This window comes from Mastacembelus armatus, chromosome 10 (genome assembly GCF_900324485.2).
Source record: "Mastacembelus armatus chromosome 10, fMasArm1.2, whole genome shotgun sequence".
In the NCBI taxonomy this organism is placed as follows: Eukaryota; Metazoa; Chordata; class Actinopteri; order Synbranchiformes; family Mastacembelidae; genus Mastacembelus; species Mastacembelus armatus.
In genome coordinates, this window is record NC_046642.1 from 25,282,820 (window position 1) to 25,301,421 (window position 18,602).

Below are 18,602 nucleotides of genomic sequence, written 5' to 3' on the forward strand. Positions count from 1 at the left end.
ATAAAAATAAGAAATATATGGCTAGAAAGCTTGAGATGTTTTCTTTTGAGTGAAACAAATCAAGTCGAAAACAAATCGTCACTTTTTATTTAATCCGTATGAACGTAAGGAGAAGTCCGTTTTTTCCTGTCTCACCTCATTACGCTTCTCCTCCTCAGAGTAAAAACACTGATTTTAACTCAAATGAGTATCGTTTGGCTCCTCATTGTGTTGTATTGTGCTGCACTAATCCGTCTCATCTACATTGACTGAAAGGCTCATTATGCGCGTCTTTGTCTGGTCGTTCAGTGCGTCTTTTGTGTTCTCAGGTAAATCACATGACTATTCTTCCTCAGACACACCCTCTTACATATGGCCTTTCTGGACAAAAAGTGTCCTAGAAAATTTAGATCAGTGTATTGTTTACTGTGAATGTGTGAACAAGATGACATTCACAGCACTCTGAAGTAAACACTTTAGCCTACAACATGCAGGTCTCCAAGGTCTTGTGAACCAATGTTCTGTTTGTGTTTTATGGTCTTATTTCAGTGAGTAAAAAATTGTAGTTTTTCACTAACCATGCATAACCACTTTTTTCTCAAAAACACAATAATGTATAAACTTGCTGCTCACATATTATTGTAGCCAATTTTGTGCTGATTACAGTGTTATTAGACTTTAGACAATATGTTTAAAAGACACTGAAAAAAGCACAAATGTCAGGACATGTCAAAATTTGCCCAGGCCCCCAAAACCCCCTCAGACCCCAGGGGGTTAATCGTCCTCCTCCCTCTTCTTCTTCTTCGTATTTTGGATATGTTACAAGTTCGTGGGTGTAATGGTGCCTCCTGCAGCCAAAGGTCGAAATGAAAGTAGACTTCTCTAAAGGTTTTCTGGAACCCATATTCCAGCATTTGGTGGCGGTAGTGTACCTTAGCCTCCAAAACGCCATTAAACAGTAGAAGCCCTCTCAAACTCCACTGTTGGAAGGTAGCATTCAAGCCAGGTGTGGTCAACCTGCTCTCAATCAATCTCAGATGAGGGTGGAACAGGGGAAGACAAGAAGGTAGAACCTTCTCGCTGACAGTGCTAATCACTGCACAACCCTTTAGGTCATTTTGTCAAGCAAAAACACAATTTTTTGAATCTCACAAAGAATAAACACATTTCACTTTATCAGTGTGCAGAATATTCAAATGAATAGTTCAATGATTGTACTTGAAAATGGTTTGTTATGAAGTTTGAGGCAGTAGAAAATCAGAGGGTAGATAATTCCCGATTCAGTTCTGAATCAAACTACAAACTCAATTATTTTAACTGTATCATTTTGGAGAAAAAAAGTCACTACATTCATACTACAAAATGTAAGGGTAGTAGTCCATAATCCCTGACAGTGACATATTACAATTCCTGCCTTCGTACATGCATACAATGAGTCAAATTGGGGAATGCAAAAGTTTTTTCAGGTTTTTTATTTGAATGTCTTTACCACAAGTTAAACATAAGAAACACAGTTACATTTGTATTTAAAAAAAAAAAGAAGAAAAAAAAAAACAATGTTAAAATAAATCACAGCTCAATATATTTCAAGTGCTGCTTAATATTTAAAATTGTACATATTTGGGGGAGAAAAAAAATAACTTGTCAATCATTTGAAGGAAAATATTTTTGCATTTTTGTTTAGACTGTCATTTGAACTATTTAAAAAACACCTTTTCAGCACACTTTTTTTTTTATTTAGCAAGAATAAGGTAGATGTGCTTTAACTTTTGCACTTAATGGACAAACCTGGATGTCTGTTCCATCAAGCCTCAGATCAGTGCTACAAGTATACTTGGAACAACAAATCCTTTCAACTGTCAGAAACTTGATTTAACATTTGTTATATTGTGCCATAAAGGACAACTGTCTGAGCAGATTAGTTATCAGCAAAAGTCCCAACCTGTAGTTTAAGAACCACTACTATTAACTGTAAAGAAGGAAAATGTTAGTGTCCAACTAATACACATCTCGGATAGCCTAATGAAGCTCTGCAGATGCAGCATTGCTTTGAACACATTAAGCAGCTGCTACCTGGAATTCTGGATAACACGTTGCATTGTAAAAACTGATGGAGTGGTGTGATGATGTGTGTTTGAACATTCTATTTCCTTGGACAGTGGTAACGATTAACTATAACATGCTGGTTCTGCTGTGGGTTCTGTCTTCTGTATTTTAACTGGAGTACCCAAACAGTCTTCACCCTGAAAAAAAAGAGCAAAAGCAATCCAGTTCAACAAATCACTAATTCAAGTTTAGTAGTTATAAGTATTGCACTAAATGTCTCAGACCACACAAACATACACAACCAATAAACAGACATTGTGTTATTTCTCCTTATTTTTGTTCACGTCTTGTCTATACTCATCTAGTCTTATGAAAGAAATGACATTCACATGTACACTTTGTAATAAGATTTAATGAATATGAATTAAAAAAATAAACCACACAACCAGGAGTCAGAGCGATGGCAAGTCCAACAAATTCAAAGGTAGCCTTTGCAAACTGAAGTATAAGCGCTACTTTTCCCTTGGTGAAGTGAAAGGCAAGAATGTGTATGTAAACATGCAACTTAAGCCCAGGAAGAAAGAGTCTCTCCACGTCGGTGGCAAGTAATTCTAAATTAGTGGCTAAGAACGCAGGTGATAACGTGAGCGCCACTACCAAAGGAGGACATGGAGCCACATCAAAGCAACTAAAACTAGATTTTTCTCCACCACAAACTCTTTTCACTCAGAATTAAACATAATATATTCTATTTAGTGTCCATTTCATTCATTTAACATATTTAATATTGGGGACATCTGTTATTTGACATATTTGAACTTTTTTTTTTTTTTTAATTAAGTTACTTTCCCTGGTAATTAGTTACTTTTATAATTATGTAACTCTGTTACTATTTGTGAGAAGTAACTATAACTAATTACTTTTTTAAAGTAATATGCCCAACACTGCTTAAGACTAAAAGTAAGCATATGAACTGCCATCTTCAGGTCTTCCCACTAATGTTACAAGAGCCTTTGGATTGGCCACTCCAACAAGACTTATCCATCTCCAGCTCTCACCCCATACCAGCAGAGATCTACTTGTTTTGAACAAGAGTGTGTGCCTTTCTAAACTATGTCCAACCTGCTTAGTTTGCCACAGGACAACTTAAGGTCCTAGGCTTATTTCAGTGATAAAGCAAACGACAAAGGCTTTGAATACTTCCATTTTTACTCTTTTTCATTTGCTAACAAATGTAAAAACATGTTTGCCTTCAACAGAGCATTATTATAAACACTTATGGGCAGTAATGGTTATTTTTATCAATTTAAATTGAAATCTACAATGCAATAAAAAACAATTTCATTAACTGAAAAATACTAAATATTTCTTTGCCAAAATATCCTGAGATATAAAATTTTTGGAAAAACATGAACAGTTCAAATAAAGAGTACGTACGTTTTCCTTAAAAATTAAGCTGCCTATAATTTCAGGGATTGAGGCTCGTAGGCGAGCACCTGGTGGCCAGGTTTCTCCCCATGTGGCCTGGCCAGGCAAAGCCCAAAAAGGCAACACTGGGCCATCCTCCTGTGGGCCCCTTACTGCTTCTCCTGTGGGTGACAGGAGAAGCAGTAAGGGGCCGGTACGTTGTGCATCAGGCGGTGGTCTAAGGCAGGGGCCTCAAGGACCTGATTCCTGGATACTGAAACTGGCTCTAGGAACACTTCAATCACCTCGCTGAGGGGGAAGGAGCCTGGGCTTTTGTGGGAGGTTGAGCGGTACCGACCAGATAGTCAGGCTCACCTCCACGCACAGCTTGGGCTCTGGAATCCAACTCACCACCTGGTGATTTGTTGAATCTGCTGGTGGAGGAGGAAGCTGGACAGACTTAGCAGAATTGTGAGGGTTGGGAATGTTCACTCTCCCTGTCAGAGAGGTATTCAACTTCCACCTCTGTGAGAGCTTCAACTAGATCCTGAGGGAGGTTGGGGACAGAGTGGACCATGTTCTCCACCTCCATCGTCAATGCGGCTGCTCGAAGATGTGGTCGTAAGATCTCTGGTGCTCTGAATCTGGTGTTGGACACTGGAAGTAAGGGATTCCGTTAAGCTGAAGGAGTCCTATCGAGCATGGTTCGCTAGTGGGACTCCTGAGGAAGCTGAGAGGTACCAGCAGGCCAAGCATGCTGTGGCCCAGCCAGGAAGGAGTTCGATGAGGCCATGGAGGAGGACTATTGGTCCGCCTCCAGAAAATACTGACAAACCGTTCAGAGACTCAGGAGGGTGAAGCAATGCTCTGCCAATACCATTTACAGTAAAGTTGGAGAGCTGTTGACCTCAACTGGGGACATTGTTGGGCGGTGGAAGAAATACTTCGAGGATCTCCTCAATCTCATTGGTACGCCTTCCATAGAGAAAGCAGAGGCTGAGGACTCAGAGACTGATCTGTCCATCACCTGGGCTGAAGTCACCAAGGTAGTTCGGAAGCTCCTCAGTGGCAAGGTACTGTGGGTGGACGAGATCCACCCCGAGTATCTTACGGCTCTGGATATGCCTCTGGAATGGCAGACTGGTGGTGGTGCCTCTTTTCATGAAGGGGGACTGGAGGATGTGTTCCAACAAGGGGATCACACTCCTCAGTCTCCTTGGGAAAGTCTACGCTAGGGTACTGAAGAGGAGAATTTGGCCGATGGTAGAAGCTCGGCTCTAGGAGGAACTATGTGATTTTCATCCCGTCATGGAACAATGAACTAGCTATATACTCTCTCCAGGATGCCTGAGAGTTCATGGGAGTTTGCCCAACCAGTCTACATGCGCTTTGTGGACTTGGAGAAGACATTTAACTGTGTCCATCCTGTGGGAGGTGCTCTGGGAGTATGGGGTCTTGGGGCCCTGTGCTAAGGCCTGTCTGGTCTCTGTACTAATGGAGCAGGAGCTTCGTTTGCATTGCAGGCAGTAAGTCAAACCTGATCCCAGTGCACGCTGAACTCCGGCAGGCCTGCCCTTTGTCACCGGTTCTGTTCATTATTTTTAATGGACAGAATTTCTAGGAGCAGCCAGGGGCTGGAGGGAGTCCTGTTCGGTGACCACATGATTCTATCTCTGCTTTTTGCAGATGATGTCCTGTTGGCTGCATCGAGCCATGACCTTCAGCATGCAATGGGGTGGTTTGCCCCAGGGAAGACCAGGGACATACTGGAGGAACTATGTCTCTCAGCTGGCCTGGGAACACCTTGGTATTCCCCTGGAAGAGCTGGAGGAAATGTCTAGGGAGAAGGAAGTCTGGGCATCTCTGCTTAGACCACTGCCCCCTTGGCCCGGCCATGGATAAAGCAGCAGAAAATGGATGGATGGATAATTTCAGGTACTTTAAAATGTGGAAACTCTAGTTCTCAAAAGATGCAGGTTTGAGGGTAAATGCTGATTACTTAAATTACTCACAACCATGTGTCCGTTTATGTCTGAGGTTTAGATATGCTACAATCTTAATAAACAAGAGTGACTTAATCCAGCTCACCTCCAGTGAAAGGCTGTTTGTGGCTGTGGTATCCTTAGAGTCCGATAGGGTTGGGAAGTCCAGCTCAACTTCCATGACATCATCAAGACCCAGCTCCTCACTGGAGAAACAGATGACAAATGGCACGTGAAAAGGACCAACAGGTGATTTAGACTATAGACATGCTCTTTCTGAGCCTTTAGGTGTTTGGAATTGAAGCCAAGTTACGAACGAGAGGCGGTTGTGAAATTCCAAGCACCAGCACCCCATAACAAAAACTAGATTTGGGTACTATTTATTGGTTCCTTAAGGCAAACCCATTATTGCAAGACTACGTATGTGCTAGGACACATACAGTGGGTACGGAAAGTATTCAGACCCCTTTAAATTTTTCACTCTGTGTCATTGCAGCCATTTGCCAAAATCCAAAAAGTTAATTTTATTTCTCATTAATGTACACTCAGCACCCCATCTTGACAGAAAAAAACAGAAATGTAGAAATTTTTGCAAATTTATTAAAAAAGAAAAACTGAAATATCACATGGTCATAAGTATTCAGACCCTGTGCTCAGTATTGAGTAGAAGCACCCTTTTGAGCTAGTACAGCCATGAGTCTTCTTGGGAATCATGCAACAAGTTTTTCACACCTGGATTTGGGGATCCTCTGCCATTCTTCCTTGCAGATCCTCTCCAGTTCTGTCAGGTTGGATGGTGAACATTGGTGGACAGCCATTTTCAGGTCTCTCCAGAGATGCTCAATTGGGTTTAGGTCAGGGCTCTGGCTGGGCCAGTCAAGAACGGTCACAGAGTTGTTCCGAAGCCACTCCTTTGTTATTTTAGCTGTGTGCTTAGGGTCATTGTCCTGTTGAAAGGTGAACCTTCGGCCCAGTCTGAGGTCCTGAGCACTCTGGAAGAGGTTTTCTTCCAGGATATCTGTACTTGGCCGCATTCATCTTTCCTTCAATTGCAACCAGTCGTCCTGTCCCTGCAGCTGAAAAACACCCCCACAACATGATGCTCCCACCACCATGTTTCAATTTAGGGATTGTATTGGGCAGGTGATGAGCAGTGCCTGGTTTTCTCCACACATACCGCTTACAATTAACGCCAAAAAGTTCAATCTTGGTCTCATCAGACCAGAGAATCTTATTTGTCATAGTCTTGGAGTCCTTCATGTGTTTTTTGGCAAACTCTATTCAGGTTTTCATATGTCTTGCACTGAGGAGAGGCTTCCGTCGGGCCACTCTGCCATAAAGCCCCGACTGGTGGAGGGCTGCAGTGATAGTTGACTTTGTGGAACTTTCTCACATCTCCCTACTGCATCTCTGGAGCTCAGCCACAGTGATCTTTGGGTTCTTCTTTATCTCTCTCACCAAGGCTCTTCTCCCACGATTGCTCAGTTTGGCTGGACGGCCAGGTCTAGGAAGAGTTCTGGTCGTCCCAAACTTTTTCCATTTGAGGATTATGGAGGCCACTGTGCTCTTAGGAACCTTGAGTGCTGCAGAAATTCTTTTGTAACCTTGGCCAGATCTGTGCCTTGCCACAATTCTGTCTCTGAGCTCCTTGGGCAGTTCCTTCGACCTCATGATTCTCATTTGCTCTGACATGCACTGTGAGCTGTAAGGTCTTATATAGACAGGTGTGTGCCTTTCCTAATCAAGTCCAATCAGTTTAATTAAACACAGCTGGACTCCAATGAAGGAGCAGAACCATCTCAAGGAGGATCAGAAGAAATGGACAGCATGTGAGTTAAATATGAGTGTCACTGCAAAGGGTCTGAATACTTATGACCATGTGATATTTCAGTTTTTCTTTTTTAATAAAGTTGCAAAAATTTCTACATTTCTGGTTTTTTCTGTCAAGATGGGGTGCTGAGTGTACATTAATGAGAAATAAAATGAACTTTTTTGATTTTGGCAAATGGCTGCAATGACACAAAGAGTGAAAAATTTAAAGGGGTCTGAATACTTTCTGTACCCACTGTAGCCTTCATTTGGCGTAAAATAGGAGAAGCCTTCAACCCTAAGCACACCATCCCCACTGTCAAACATGGTGGTGGGAATGTAATGTTTTGGGGTCTGAATACTTTCCGTACCCACTGTATAGCTTTCGGCCAGGACGTGACTATATAATGACATCATGCATTAATGCAAAAGTGTGCCTGTTTGCAGTGCTTCACTACTAGTCTGCAACTCCTGAGGGCAGCAGACTGATTTTACCTGCGGTCAATAATGCCTGAAACATGACCAATTGGGAGTATTTTTTTCTTTTCTAAGTGATCATATACTCCATTCATTCAAATAAAATAATCACTGTACTATATAGGCTATAGCTATCTTTAGAAATTCACAAATGCACCCATGTTTTAGAGTCAGTGTGGATTAACATTAAGACAGAATTATGTCTGCTCAAGGAGATGACTTAGTCAATTGCCCTGAGAACCATAAACATTTAACTGCATGCTGATTATCTGACCACATAACAGAAAAAAACGCTTTTGCTATTCTTCGCTACTATTTTTATCTCTGCAACTGCTCATCGTGTCACCATGTACTGCTGCGAACAGCTTCATTACTCCCTCTAACTAAGCGATAACTATATTTCCAACTATTTTAATAATCACTTTTACTGATTTGAAGTTGCAGTAAACTGTTTTTAGAATTTATTATGTCAGTGTTCACTTAGGGCAGCACAGTGGTTAGCACTATCACCTCACAGCAAGAAGGTTCCGGATTCAAATCCCACTCAACTTTTCTGTTTGCATATTCTCCCTGTGTCTGTGTGGGTTTTCTCTGGGTACTCCAACTTCCACCCACAGTCCAAAGACATGCAGGTTGGGGTTAGGTAATTGTTGACTCTATATTGCCCATAGTTCTGAATATGAGTGTTTGTCTTTATGTGTTGTGTCAGCCCCGTGACACGACACATGGATGACCCCTGCAGCAACAAGTGTTCGATAATGGATGGAAGAAATGTTCAGTTAACCCTTAAAACAATACATATTTTTCTTTACCTTTTTGTTGTTTAGCCAAGAAATAAAAAAATAAAAAATAATAATTAATTAAAAAAAAGACTTCAAAGACTTCTGAAAATATCAACTTGGGTTTGGCAAAGATTAGTTTTTGGCATCCTTTCACAAATATAAGACATATAACAGAAAATATAATCAGCTAATTCAATAATGGAAACAGCTGCATCCCTAATTTAATTTTCTTACATGTTATTGAGGCCTTTATCTTGGGCATTCTTTGCTGGAGGGTCCCAGGCGTGTAGTTTGACCTTCCACAGTTTGATCTGTTGATCCCAAGAGCGACGGCTGTATTTCCTGAATTTATTTGGAGTCTTTGGGTGAACACCTGGCTGACGCATATGTCTAGAAACAACACAGAATGAGATAAACAATGGAAGCAGAGGTGTTAATGCTGTATTTATTTATGGATACTTGAGTCTTTAAATGGAGATTTGTTGGGAAGCCATCATTTTCACTTTCATTAACTATCTTTCGAAACATTTTACTATGATGCACATACAGTGCACATACAGTACTCTTTCAGGCACTTTGAATTTTTACGTTCTTATTAATCTGTAATTAATTTTGCTGCATGAAAACAAACCCAAACATACTGTATAGTCAGCCATTAGTTTACCTCATTGTGTGGTATTGGATGCTAAACAGTATGCATATTTATGCTGATTGTTTAATACGTCCACAGCCACATGAACTCAATCTAAATTTTCCATAGCCACATGAATCCTCTAACCTGGACTCCAACCACAGACCTATATATCTCACTGGAACATGGTGAAAACAGGATACAATGTGACAAAACCTTGTCCACAAAGCCTGAGTACACGTTGCACTCTTCCTTTTCTGTATATGTGCACTCGTCAGAGATAATTTGTCCTTTATGTGGTAAGTGCAAAGGTGGGGATCACACTTTTTCTGCAGAATAAGACAATGAACAAACACCACTGGCCAGTGTTCATTATAAGATTGTCTGGTTGTGTTCACCTATTATCAGTTAACTGGTTCATTTTACTGGAAGCCACATGGTTTTGATTGGCTTCTCTTTTTTACCCCAAATACTGAAAAACCTCTGCCTTCCAAAGTAATCCTGTGCATTTTTTTAAGGTTGAATGATTTTGGAAAATAGTCTAATTGCAAATTTTTTAAACCAATATTGCAATTGTGATTAAATATGCAATTATTTTATAGGTTTGTTATCTTTGGTACTGTTTAACAAACACAATCAATAAATATGATCAACACAATAGGCCAGGCCTATATTATGATTAAATTAGGTTATGTGAATTGATATGAATGACATTTTTATTTAAGTATTTTAAATAACAGGCAGGAGTTCAATAACATTGTTTAACTGTGTTTAATGTAACACAAAAATATTACTGCTCTCCTAAATGTTATTACAATAACATGAAATCAATTATCAATGGACAACATACTAATAGATTAATACAGCTATATGAAGGAAAAAAATAAAACGTATTTGTTACTATTAATTGTATTGAGATACAGTTCTTTTTTAAGTTTTGCAATTTTTTTTATTTGGTTTTTATTTTTTTTTACCAGTTAAGACTCATCAACAATGAGTTTAAGACAATTTAATACTTCTTTCATTAAAAAAGAAGGATGCCCAGGAGTAAAATATTTGTGCTCACTGATGTTATAAAGTTGCACTGATTGTGCGTTTGTATACACCTACTTTGGAACTTCACTGATGTATCGGTCATATGCCAGTGTGTTCTTGCCATAGTTAATCTGCTTTTGTCGCCGTAGCAATACAGCCTCATCTGTCTCCATGGTTTCTCCTTCTCTGGAGTCACAGCTGCAGGAGACGGTCAGGTTTAGTAAAAACATATTAAATAAAAAAGGTGCTACATGCATTCAGTCTCCTCCAGCACTTGCTGAAGAGGTTGAGAAAATTTTAGCTTGATGCAAATGAGACTGCCAAAGTTTTTTTTCAGGTTTGTCATTACTAGAATCTTTGAACATAGTCAGGGGTGTTGCTGCTGGACACCGACATGCACTGCTTGGCCATTTACTATAAACTGTGCACGTTACACAGCAGATTACTAAAGAATACTATTGCTACTTTTAAATAGTCAGGGATACTGCAATACCATATTAATCCTAGGACTCTGTAAACAGTGCACTGACATTAACACGTACCATACAACAATAATGACTTTACACTAACTGCAAATTATTTAATGCAGTATCATAATATAATCTAGCATGTCAACCTGTGTTCAGACACCAATTACTTATCAACAAATAAATCCAACATGAATTTTTTTATGGCCAGAAAACAAACAACATGAGAAGAGACATACCTCCCAGAAGAGCCAGAGGAGGTCTTTCTCTCTCTCTGGGTGACCTCTGGACCTAGTATCCTCCTCCTGTAACTGAACCAAGTGCACAGATGTTCGGTAAAGACTGGTACTAAATAAAAGGAACCTTGAATTAATCAGGCATGAAAACCACTTCAATATAATCAGAGTTTGGTTACCGCTGCACATCTCTGTGTACATCCCTTCTCATCTCATCGTCCTCCACCTGGCTGCCCCAGTCAGCTTGCCTAATGAAACTAGACACTGGGCCTGTACTTTCTGGAGTGGTGAAACTTGAAAGAAAAAAAGCAAAGGGTACAAATCAGCATCAACACAATAAGGGAAATAAAAGTTCTTGTTGCCATACTAACAACAGATGTGGGCACATATTGGCAGTGTGTTTTTTAGCTTCACTAAGCACTTGAAATGCCAGACAACAGCTTTTAAGAAAGCAATCCAGTTAACTTGGTTAAGGTAAACATTATCTTAAACAGATAATGCAAATTAAAGATCACGCACTGCATTCAGCAGTAGCACATCACTGCTATAAAACTGATAAGCAACCCTGTTGCAATTTTAAATGCTTCTAATGTCCATGCTTTAAAACTGAAAATAGCACTTGCTACACTGTGCAATTTCTTACCCCTGAAAATAATTCTTCATGAACTGTACTAGGTACTTTATGGGCTTGTGGTTCTGCACAGTGGGATGCACTATGAAACTGGCATCAATCAGACACCTGGTGGTGTGTGAATCTAAAACATCTAAACTGCCTTTGGTACTTTAAAACTTTTGCATAGTACTGTATATCTAAATATTGATATATACATTTTTTTTTGTACAGCCCTAGTTAATTTGCATGTTGCAGTGTTTCTCACAGGTCTGAAATATATTTGCAGTGGTAGCCAGTAGAATGTAAAAAGTGGTCTACATCAAGTATTGTGACCTTTAACAATATTAAAGTATTGTTAAATAAGTATTTGACAGAATTTTTATCAGTAAGGGGATTTCTAAGTGGGCTATTGACACACAATTTCCACCAGATGTAGCCATCAAGCCAAATATTGAATACATACAAAGAAATCAGAACATTTAAGTATACAAGTTGAGTCATAATAAATAAAGTGAAATGACACAGGGAATAAGTATTGAACACATGAAGATAAGAAGGTGCAAAATTGCATAGAAAGCCAGGAGATCACCTGAAATCTGTCAGTATTGAGAAAGAAACCCTGCTCCCTATCAGTACTAATTGATATCAGCTGCTTTAGTCCTAATTGATGGCCTATAAAGGCTTCTCATTACCCAGGAGGCACACAAGAAAGACTTCATGTTGGGTAAAAGCAAAGAACTCTCTCAAGATCTTCGTAATCTTATTGTTGAAAAGCATTTTGATGGGAATGGTTATAGGCGCATTTCCAGAATGCTGAATGTTCCTGTGAGCACTGTGGGGGCCATTATCCGGAAATGGAAAGAGCACCAGTTCACCATAAACCGGCCACGATCAGGTGCTCCACGTAAGATCCCTGTCCGAGGAGTCCAAAGAATAATCAGGAGAATTCTCCAAGACCCAAGAACCACTCAGGCAGAACTTCAGGAAGACCTTGCATCAGCAGGTACTGTTTCAAAGAAAACTATAAGCAATGCACTGAACCGCCATGGCATCCATGCACGCTCACCACGCAAGACTCCACTGCTGAACAAAAAGCATGTTGAGGCTCGGTTAAAGTTTGCGAAAGAGCATTTGGAGAAGCCTGTGGATTATTGGGAGACTATAGTGCGGTCAGATGAAAGTAAAATTGAACTTTTTGGCAGTCATTCTACACACCATGTTTGGAGAAGAAATGGCACTGCCCACTACCCCAAGAACACCATACCAACAGTTAAGTTTGAGGGTGGAAGCATCATGGTTTGGGGCTGCTTTTCAGCAAGGGGTACTGGCAAACTTCATATTATTGAAGGCAGGATGAATGGAGAAATGTACCAGGACATTCTAGATAAAAATCTGCTGCCATCTACCAGAAAGCTGAAAATGAAAAGAGCGTGGACATTTCAGCAAGACAATGATCCCAAACACAAGGCCAAGGAAACAATGAAGTCGTTTCAAAGAAAGAAAATCAAGTTGCTTGAATGGCCCAGTCAATCACCTGACCTAAATCCCATAGAAAATCTGTGGAGAGAACTGAAGATCAAAGTTCATAAAAGAGGCCCAAGGAACCTTCAAGATTTAAAGACCATTTGTGTGAAAGAATGGGCCAGAATCACTCCTGAGCAATGCAGACGACTGGTCTCTCCAATCAAGAGGCGTCTAGAAGCTGTGATTGCCAACAAAGGCTTTTCTACAAAGTATTAATAAAGTGTGTTCAATACTTATTCCCTGTGTCATTTCACTTTATTTATTATGACTCAACTTGTATACTTAAATGTTCTGATTTCTTTGTATGAATTCAATATTTGGCTTGATGGATACATCTGGTGGAAATTGTGTGTCAATAGCCCACTTAGAAATCCCCTTACTGATAAAAATGCTGATGTGTCAAATATTTATTTTCCCCACTGTATTTATTTATTCAGTATTCGTTTCAATTCATTTCAAAGGTCCAATCTACTAATCTACCTCCACTTGTCACTATCAATTATTTGGCAGTGTGAAGATTGGTTATAATAATTTATAGTTCAGTTCCATTAATTAGCTTTTTATTAAGTTTTATTACAAAAGTATTCTCATTCATTTTAATACAATGGTTTTGAATCATTTCATTAAAAAAAGAAAATTGCTTTTTGTGCTGATAAATTTCATTTCCAACCAATAAACTGGGTCCCATAGAAAGTAGTATTTCTAAAGAGAGACAGGGAGCATTTTTAATGTTTCCACCTTGAAGAAGATCCTAAGAAAGAGATCAAAACAAGACAGTATGCTTTAATAAAAAGCCTGAAATAAACTTTTTATACAATCCTAGCTCCATTTAAGAAGACTGAGGAATGCTTTTTCTTTCTAATGTCTAGTTCATCTTCAAACGCACATTAATTATTTTTCTGGATTCACTAGCAACAACATGATACTAACACAAGGCCCTATATTTCATGTGTTAGTAGACAGATGATTATCTGAGAAACATGTGTACTCATTTATGTTGTATAATATAAATGTAGTTTACCCACATTTCTATATCTGAAATAGCGCCACAGTTGTTGGTGCACTAAAACTTTTAGGCTACCTCTGTTTCTACAAATTATGGGATTGCTAGCTTTTTGGAACGCTATACCTACACTTCAGGAGCACTGCATCCCATTACAATGCATGAAGTGGTGATGAAGAAATGTCGACTAGCTTGCAGAAAACAATGGGTCCACGGGACATACTAATACGATACATCAGGGTCTGGATTCATGGACATTTACACTGAGTACACAAAATTCATTGTTGATTTTAGTTTTGTATGGTATTTGTAGAAAAAAAACACAGAAAACGACCAGCCTTTTAGAATACAACTGAGGTGTACAATGTATTCACCTGGCATGTCTATTATGAGACTTTCTGTAGCTGCCATCAGCATGCCCATTGTTGACCATGTCACTACCATCTGTGTCTCTCTTGGCTCGCAGGCTTCCATCAATTCCTCTCTTCCTGCAGTTGGACCACCGAGACAGACTAGTGCTCCTGTGCAGGGAAGAGAATAATTGGATTTATTTAATTTCTAATAACTATTTTATTTATTTTTATTGTGTTATTTGAACAAATAAATAAAACTGCACTACAAAAGACATGCCATGTCTTTTCTTAAAAGAAAAATATTTAAATCAAAATTAACCTTATATCTTTAAATGTCAGGAGCAAAAAGGACAAATGACAAAATATTGACAGATATGAAAAAAACAAAAAAATTAAAAATGTTCCCATATCGCCTGGCAACGTTTATCCCTTTTTCAAACAGGCAAATAAACCAACTGGTTACGTAAAGAGTATATGACAAGTTTGAATTTTTTTATATTTTTTATAAAACAATTTATAACAATTTATAACAATTTATATGACAATTTGGCAGAAATTATTAATTAAGAACGTGGCAGTTTGAAACATCTTTCCTGAAACTGCACCACGTGATATGACATAGGCAGAGGGGGAAGTAGAATATGGCTAATTGTTGGTGGTAGTGGTTATTGAGCGATCTCGATTTCTCTCCTGTGTCCATTGTTTCTTAATCTTGGCTACCCATGCTCTGTCATTTCTGACAGGCTCAAAATTATATGGTTGTGGTCTCTCGTATATTTGTGAAAAGACATTTTCAAGGTCTTGCAGTTTCACAGACCACTGTCTATTGCCCCTTTTCCACTACACAGTTTTAGCACTACTTAGCTCCACTCCACTCAGTTTGGTCATTTTGCCATACCACCCCAATGTGGATGGGGTCGTAATAGCACGGCAGTGCGAAACTGCCATGATGTCCTTTATACGTGACAAACACACATATTGTAGGACCACGGTGTTGTTTTGGGAGTAGTGTTAGAGATTTGCCTTTTCTTTTTTTTTTGAAAATGGCGGATTTGAGTCTTGAGGTGGACATGGTCGGATGTCGCGCTCGTGACTCTTCCATTGATCACTCCTTGGCCAATCAGCCAATGAGTGGTCTGTTGACGTCACATTTTAGTATCGGCTCTGTTCGTTCGGAACCTCAGCCGAGGTTTGGTACCTGCTACCAAAAAAGAAACAAAAAACAAAACAGAAAAAAAACATGAGTAAAGTCCAATAGAGCCGAGTAGTGCTATGAGGAAAACCCCCATATGATTGTTCAGAAACTAGCTTGTTTACCCCACATTAAATCAGTTTTTTTCATGTGAAGTGAAATTTTTCATAAAAACATCTCCACTGCCAGTGAATATTAAATAACTTCTTCACCAAAATCATAAATACGATTTTTCCTATGCTCTGGGTACTCCATCCTGTCATAGGCTCTTTAAAGCAACAAACTGCTTGCAGACTCTTTGAAAAGTCCATTCTAAATAACTAGTTACTAATATTTCCAAATTTTTGTAGAGAATTTTACAATTTATCATGTATAGATAATGATTCAATACCATAATTATAAAAATTACATAAACAGGTCACTGTGATTTTTCAATAACCCCATCTTACCAAGAATCATAATACATATACTATAAAAAAAACGCTATCTGTATTTGAAAATGACTTCATGAACGTGGTTTACATTAAACTTTAACGATATTGTTGTGATCAACTGGCTATCAATAAGCTGCACGTTTAGGATTGCAGGGTTGGCAATTAGGCCTTGGGTGCTAACAAATGCTCAGGTTAATTTTCAATCAGATCTTAGACATCGCTATTTAGATGACTAAACCCACAGATACGAAATGTTATACACGGCGCTAGCTGGACGCAGCCCTAATTGAAGCGTTTTTTTTTTCCTCAACAGAGCAGACATTCTCGTTAATAAAAGCTTATCCCGCCTTTTTCTAAAATTGCCTAGTACTTATTGTTCTAATCATACGTTCATTTATTGCAGTTCCAGTTTAGCCCATGTTTTAGGGTCGCGTAAGACGTGGTGGGGGCTGAGGCCTCCCTCAGCTCAGAGTTCAGTTGTATCCTGACCTGGAGTTAGTAGAACAACGATAGCACCTGCACTGACTTTAATGTTCGTGTTACATGCAATCCTCCTGTCACAATTTCAGTTACCTGAACATACAGTGACATGACAATACGAACTACCCACCGAACAACTTTACGTTTCTAACGTTAACTCTTAAATGTTTAGCCCTGCCGCCTCTTTCTTACCTTCCACAATTAGCTAAAGTTAACCCTACAGAATAGCAGTTAAGCTGAGTCGCAACGCTACCAAAACAGCCCAGAAAGAAGCAAACTAACGTCACACGGATATTAGCTTAATCATTACACGATATTATAAACTAACCACGTTACTAATTAACTAAGATACGCGAGTTCACGAGAGTTCACGTTAACAAAATCACGTTAAACACGCATATGTTAACGCTACTACAAACATGTCTTGGCACCACACAGCCACCGAAACGTTTAAAACAAGATTTTTAGATAAGCAAACATAGAGTCTTGTTTCAAGTTGCCAAAAACACCATCTGGTAGCGTTAATGATCTGGAGTCTAGTAATGATAGTGATACAAAACGTGTGTTAACGTTACCTTTTGTTGTGTTCTCTGCTGAGAGTATCACGTCGGTTGTCTCTAATCCAGTCTGACATAATTATCAGAGAATAATTAATACCTTTGACGATAAAGAAAAAGCAATTCGTTGGTAAACTGAAGAAGTCTACAACGAATACCCGCCAACACTGTAAGAGGCGCGTCCACAAACCAGTCAGACAAACAGAAGGGGCGGGGCGGGGCGGGGCGGAGCGGAGCGGAGCGGAGCGCTTCCGCTGCTGCTGCTTCTTTTTCTGCTTCTTTTTCTGCTTCCTTTTCTTCTTTTTCTTCTTCTGCTGCTGCTTCTTTTGCTCCTTCTTCTTCTTCTTCTTCCAATTTATTGGCGGATTGCTCGGAGCGCTTCTTCTTCCTCCTCTTTGGTTTTATGGCGGGCTACAAATTTTAAGGTACATGCCGCCGCCTACTGTACCGGGGTGTATAACAAACATTACTTTGTTATATTCTAAAAGTTAAGCCTGTTTTCTTTATATATAGAGATATATATATATATACAGAGAAGCCCGAAATTATTCATACCCCTGGCAAATTCTGACTAAACTTTACTTTACTTACTTTTATTCAACCAGCAATTTTTTTTTAACCGGAAATGACACAGGCTTCTCCCAAAAGATAAGACGATGTACAAGTGGCATCATTGTTGAAAAAAAATATTTCTCAGCTTTTATTTACATTTGAACAAAAAGTGGCATGTCCAAAATTATTCATACCCTTTGCAAACTGGCACAGTCTATGGGAAAATCCAAAGTTCTATACAATTCCAAATAGTCCAAGCTGTTCTAAAGCATCCTAATTACCCTGATTCATTGGGAACAGCTGTTTTAATCAACTCAACAGGTGAAAAACAGAAGCTCTCTGCTGTAGGTTTGTGGACAGTCATGGCTAAAACAAAGGAGCTCACTGAGGACCTGTGGCTGCGCATTGTGGTTGCTCACAAGTCAGGAACAGGCTATAAGAAGAAGAAGAAGTACTTTATTAATCCCCAAGGGGAAATTCAGTTGTTGCAGCAGTTATTACATTTGAGATTATTTAAATTCTATTGATTAATAGTAATTCATAAAGTAATTAATAAAGTAATAAAGTAATTAACTAATTACTTAGGGGGGTCTGTGTGTGTGTGTGTGTGCGTACATGCATGTGTGTTTGTGTGTGCGTACATGCATATGTGTGTGTGTGTGTGTGTGTGCGTTATTGTTTATATTGAGGAATTATGGAGTCTTATGGCCGTGGACACAAAAGACTTCCTGAATCTTTCAGTCTTGGCTTTAGGGGGAATTAGTCTGTGGCTGAATGAACTTCCCATTCGCCACAGTTCGTCATGAAGTGGGTGGGCAGAATTGTCCAGTATGGAGTTTATTTTGTCGACCATCCTCCTCTCTGCCACAGCCTCCAGACTGTCCAGTTCCAGTCCAACAAACAGATTTTGCCTTCCTGATCAACTTATTTAGTCTGTTGGCCTCACCAGCCTTGATGCCACCTCCCCAGCACACAACTGCAAAGAATAGTGCACTCGCTACTACAGATTGATAGAACTTCTTCAGTAGCTTGTTGCACACACC

The 18,602-nt window shown here is 39.4% G+C and overlaps 1 protein-coding gene across 2 annotated transcripts; it reads right to left on the reverse strand.

The window, feature by feature from the left end:
* Positions 1–1,443: 1,443 nt before the first annotated feature.
* On the reverse strand, positions 1,444–17,224 carry slbp (stem-loop histone mRNA binding protein). 2 transcript variants are annotated; one of them, XM_026331037.1, is made up of 8 exons: positions 17,026–17,224; positions 14,366–14,512; positions 11,031–11,144; positions 10,855–10,920; positions 10,224–10,346; positions 8,717–8,872; positions 5,521–5,620; positions 1,444–2,222 (listed from the first exon to the last, which is right to left on the reverse strand). In XM_026331037.1, the coding sequence occupies exons 1-8, from the start codon at positions 17,082–17,084 to the stop codon at positions 2,148–2,150; spliced, it is 840 nt and encodes a 279-aa protein (XP_026186822.1). In that variant the 5' UTR covers positions 17,085–17,224; the 3' UTR covers positions 1,444–2,147. The 2 variants fall into 2 exon arrangements, with proteins under 2 accessions (XP_026186822.1, XP_026186821.1); XM_026331036.1 differs by having other exon boundaries at positions 1,445–2,222; positions 10,855–10,926; positions 17,026–17,223.
* Between the last annotated feature and the right edge of the window lie 1,378 nt (positions 17,225–18,602).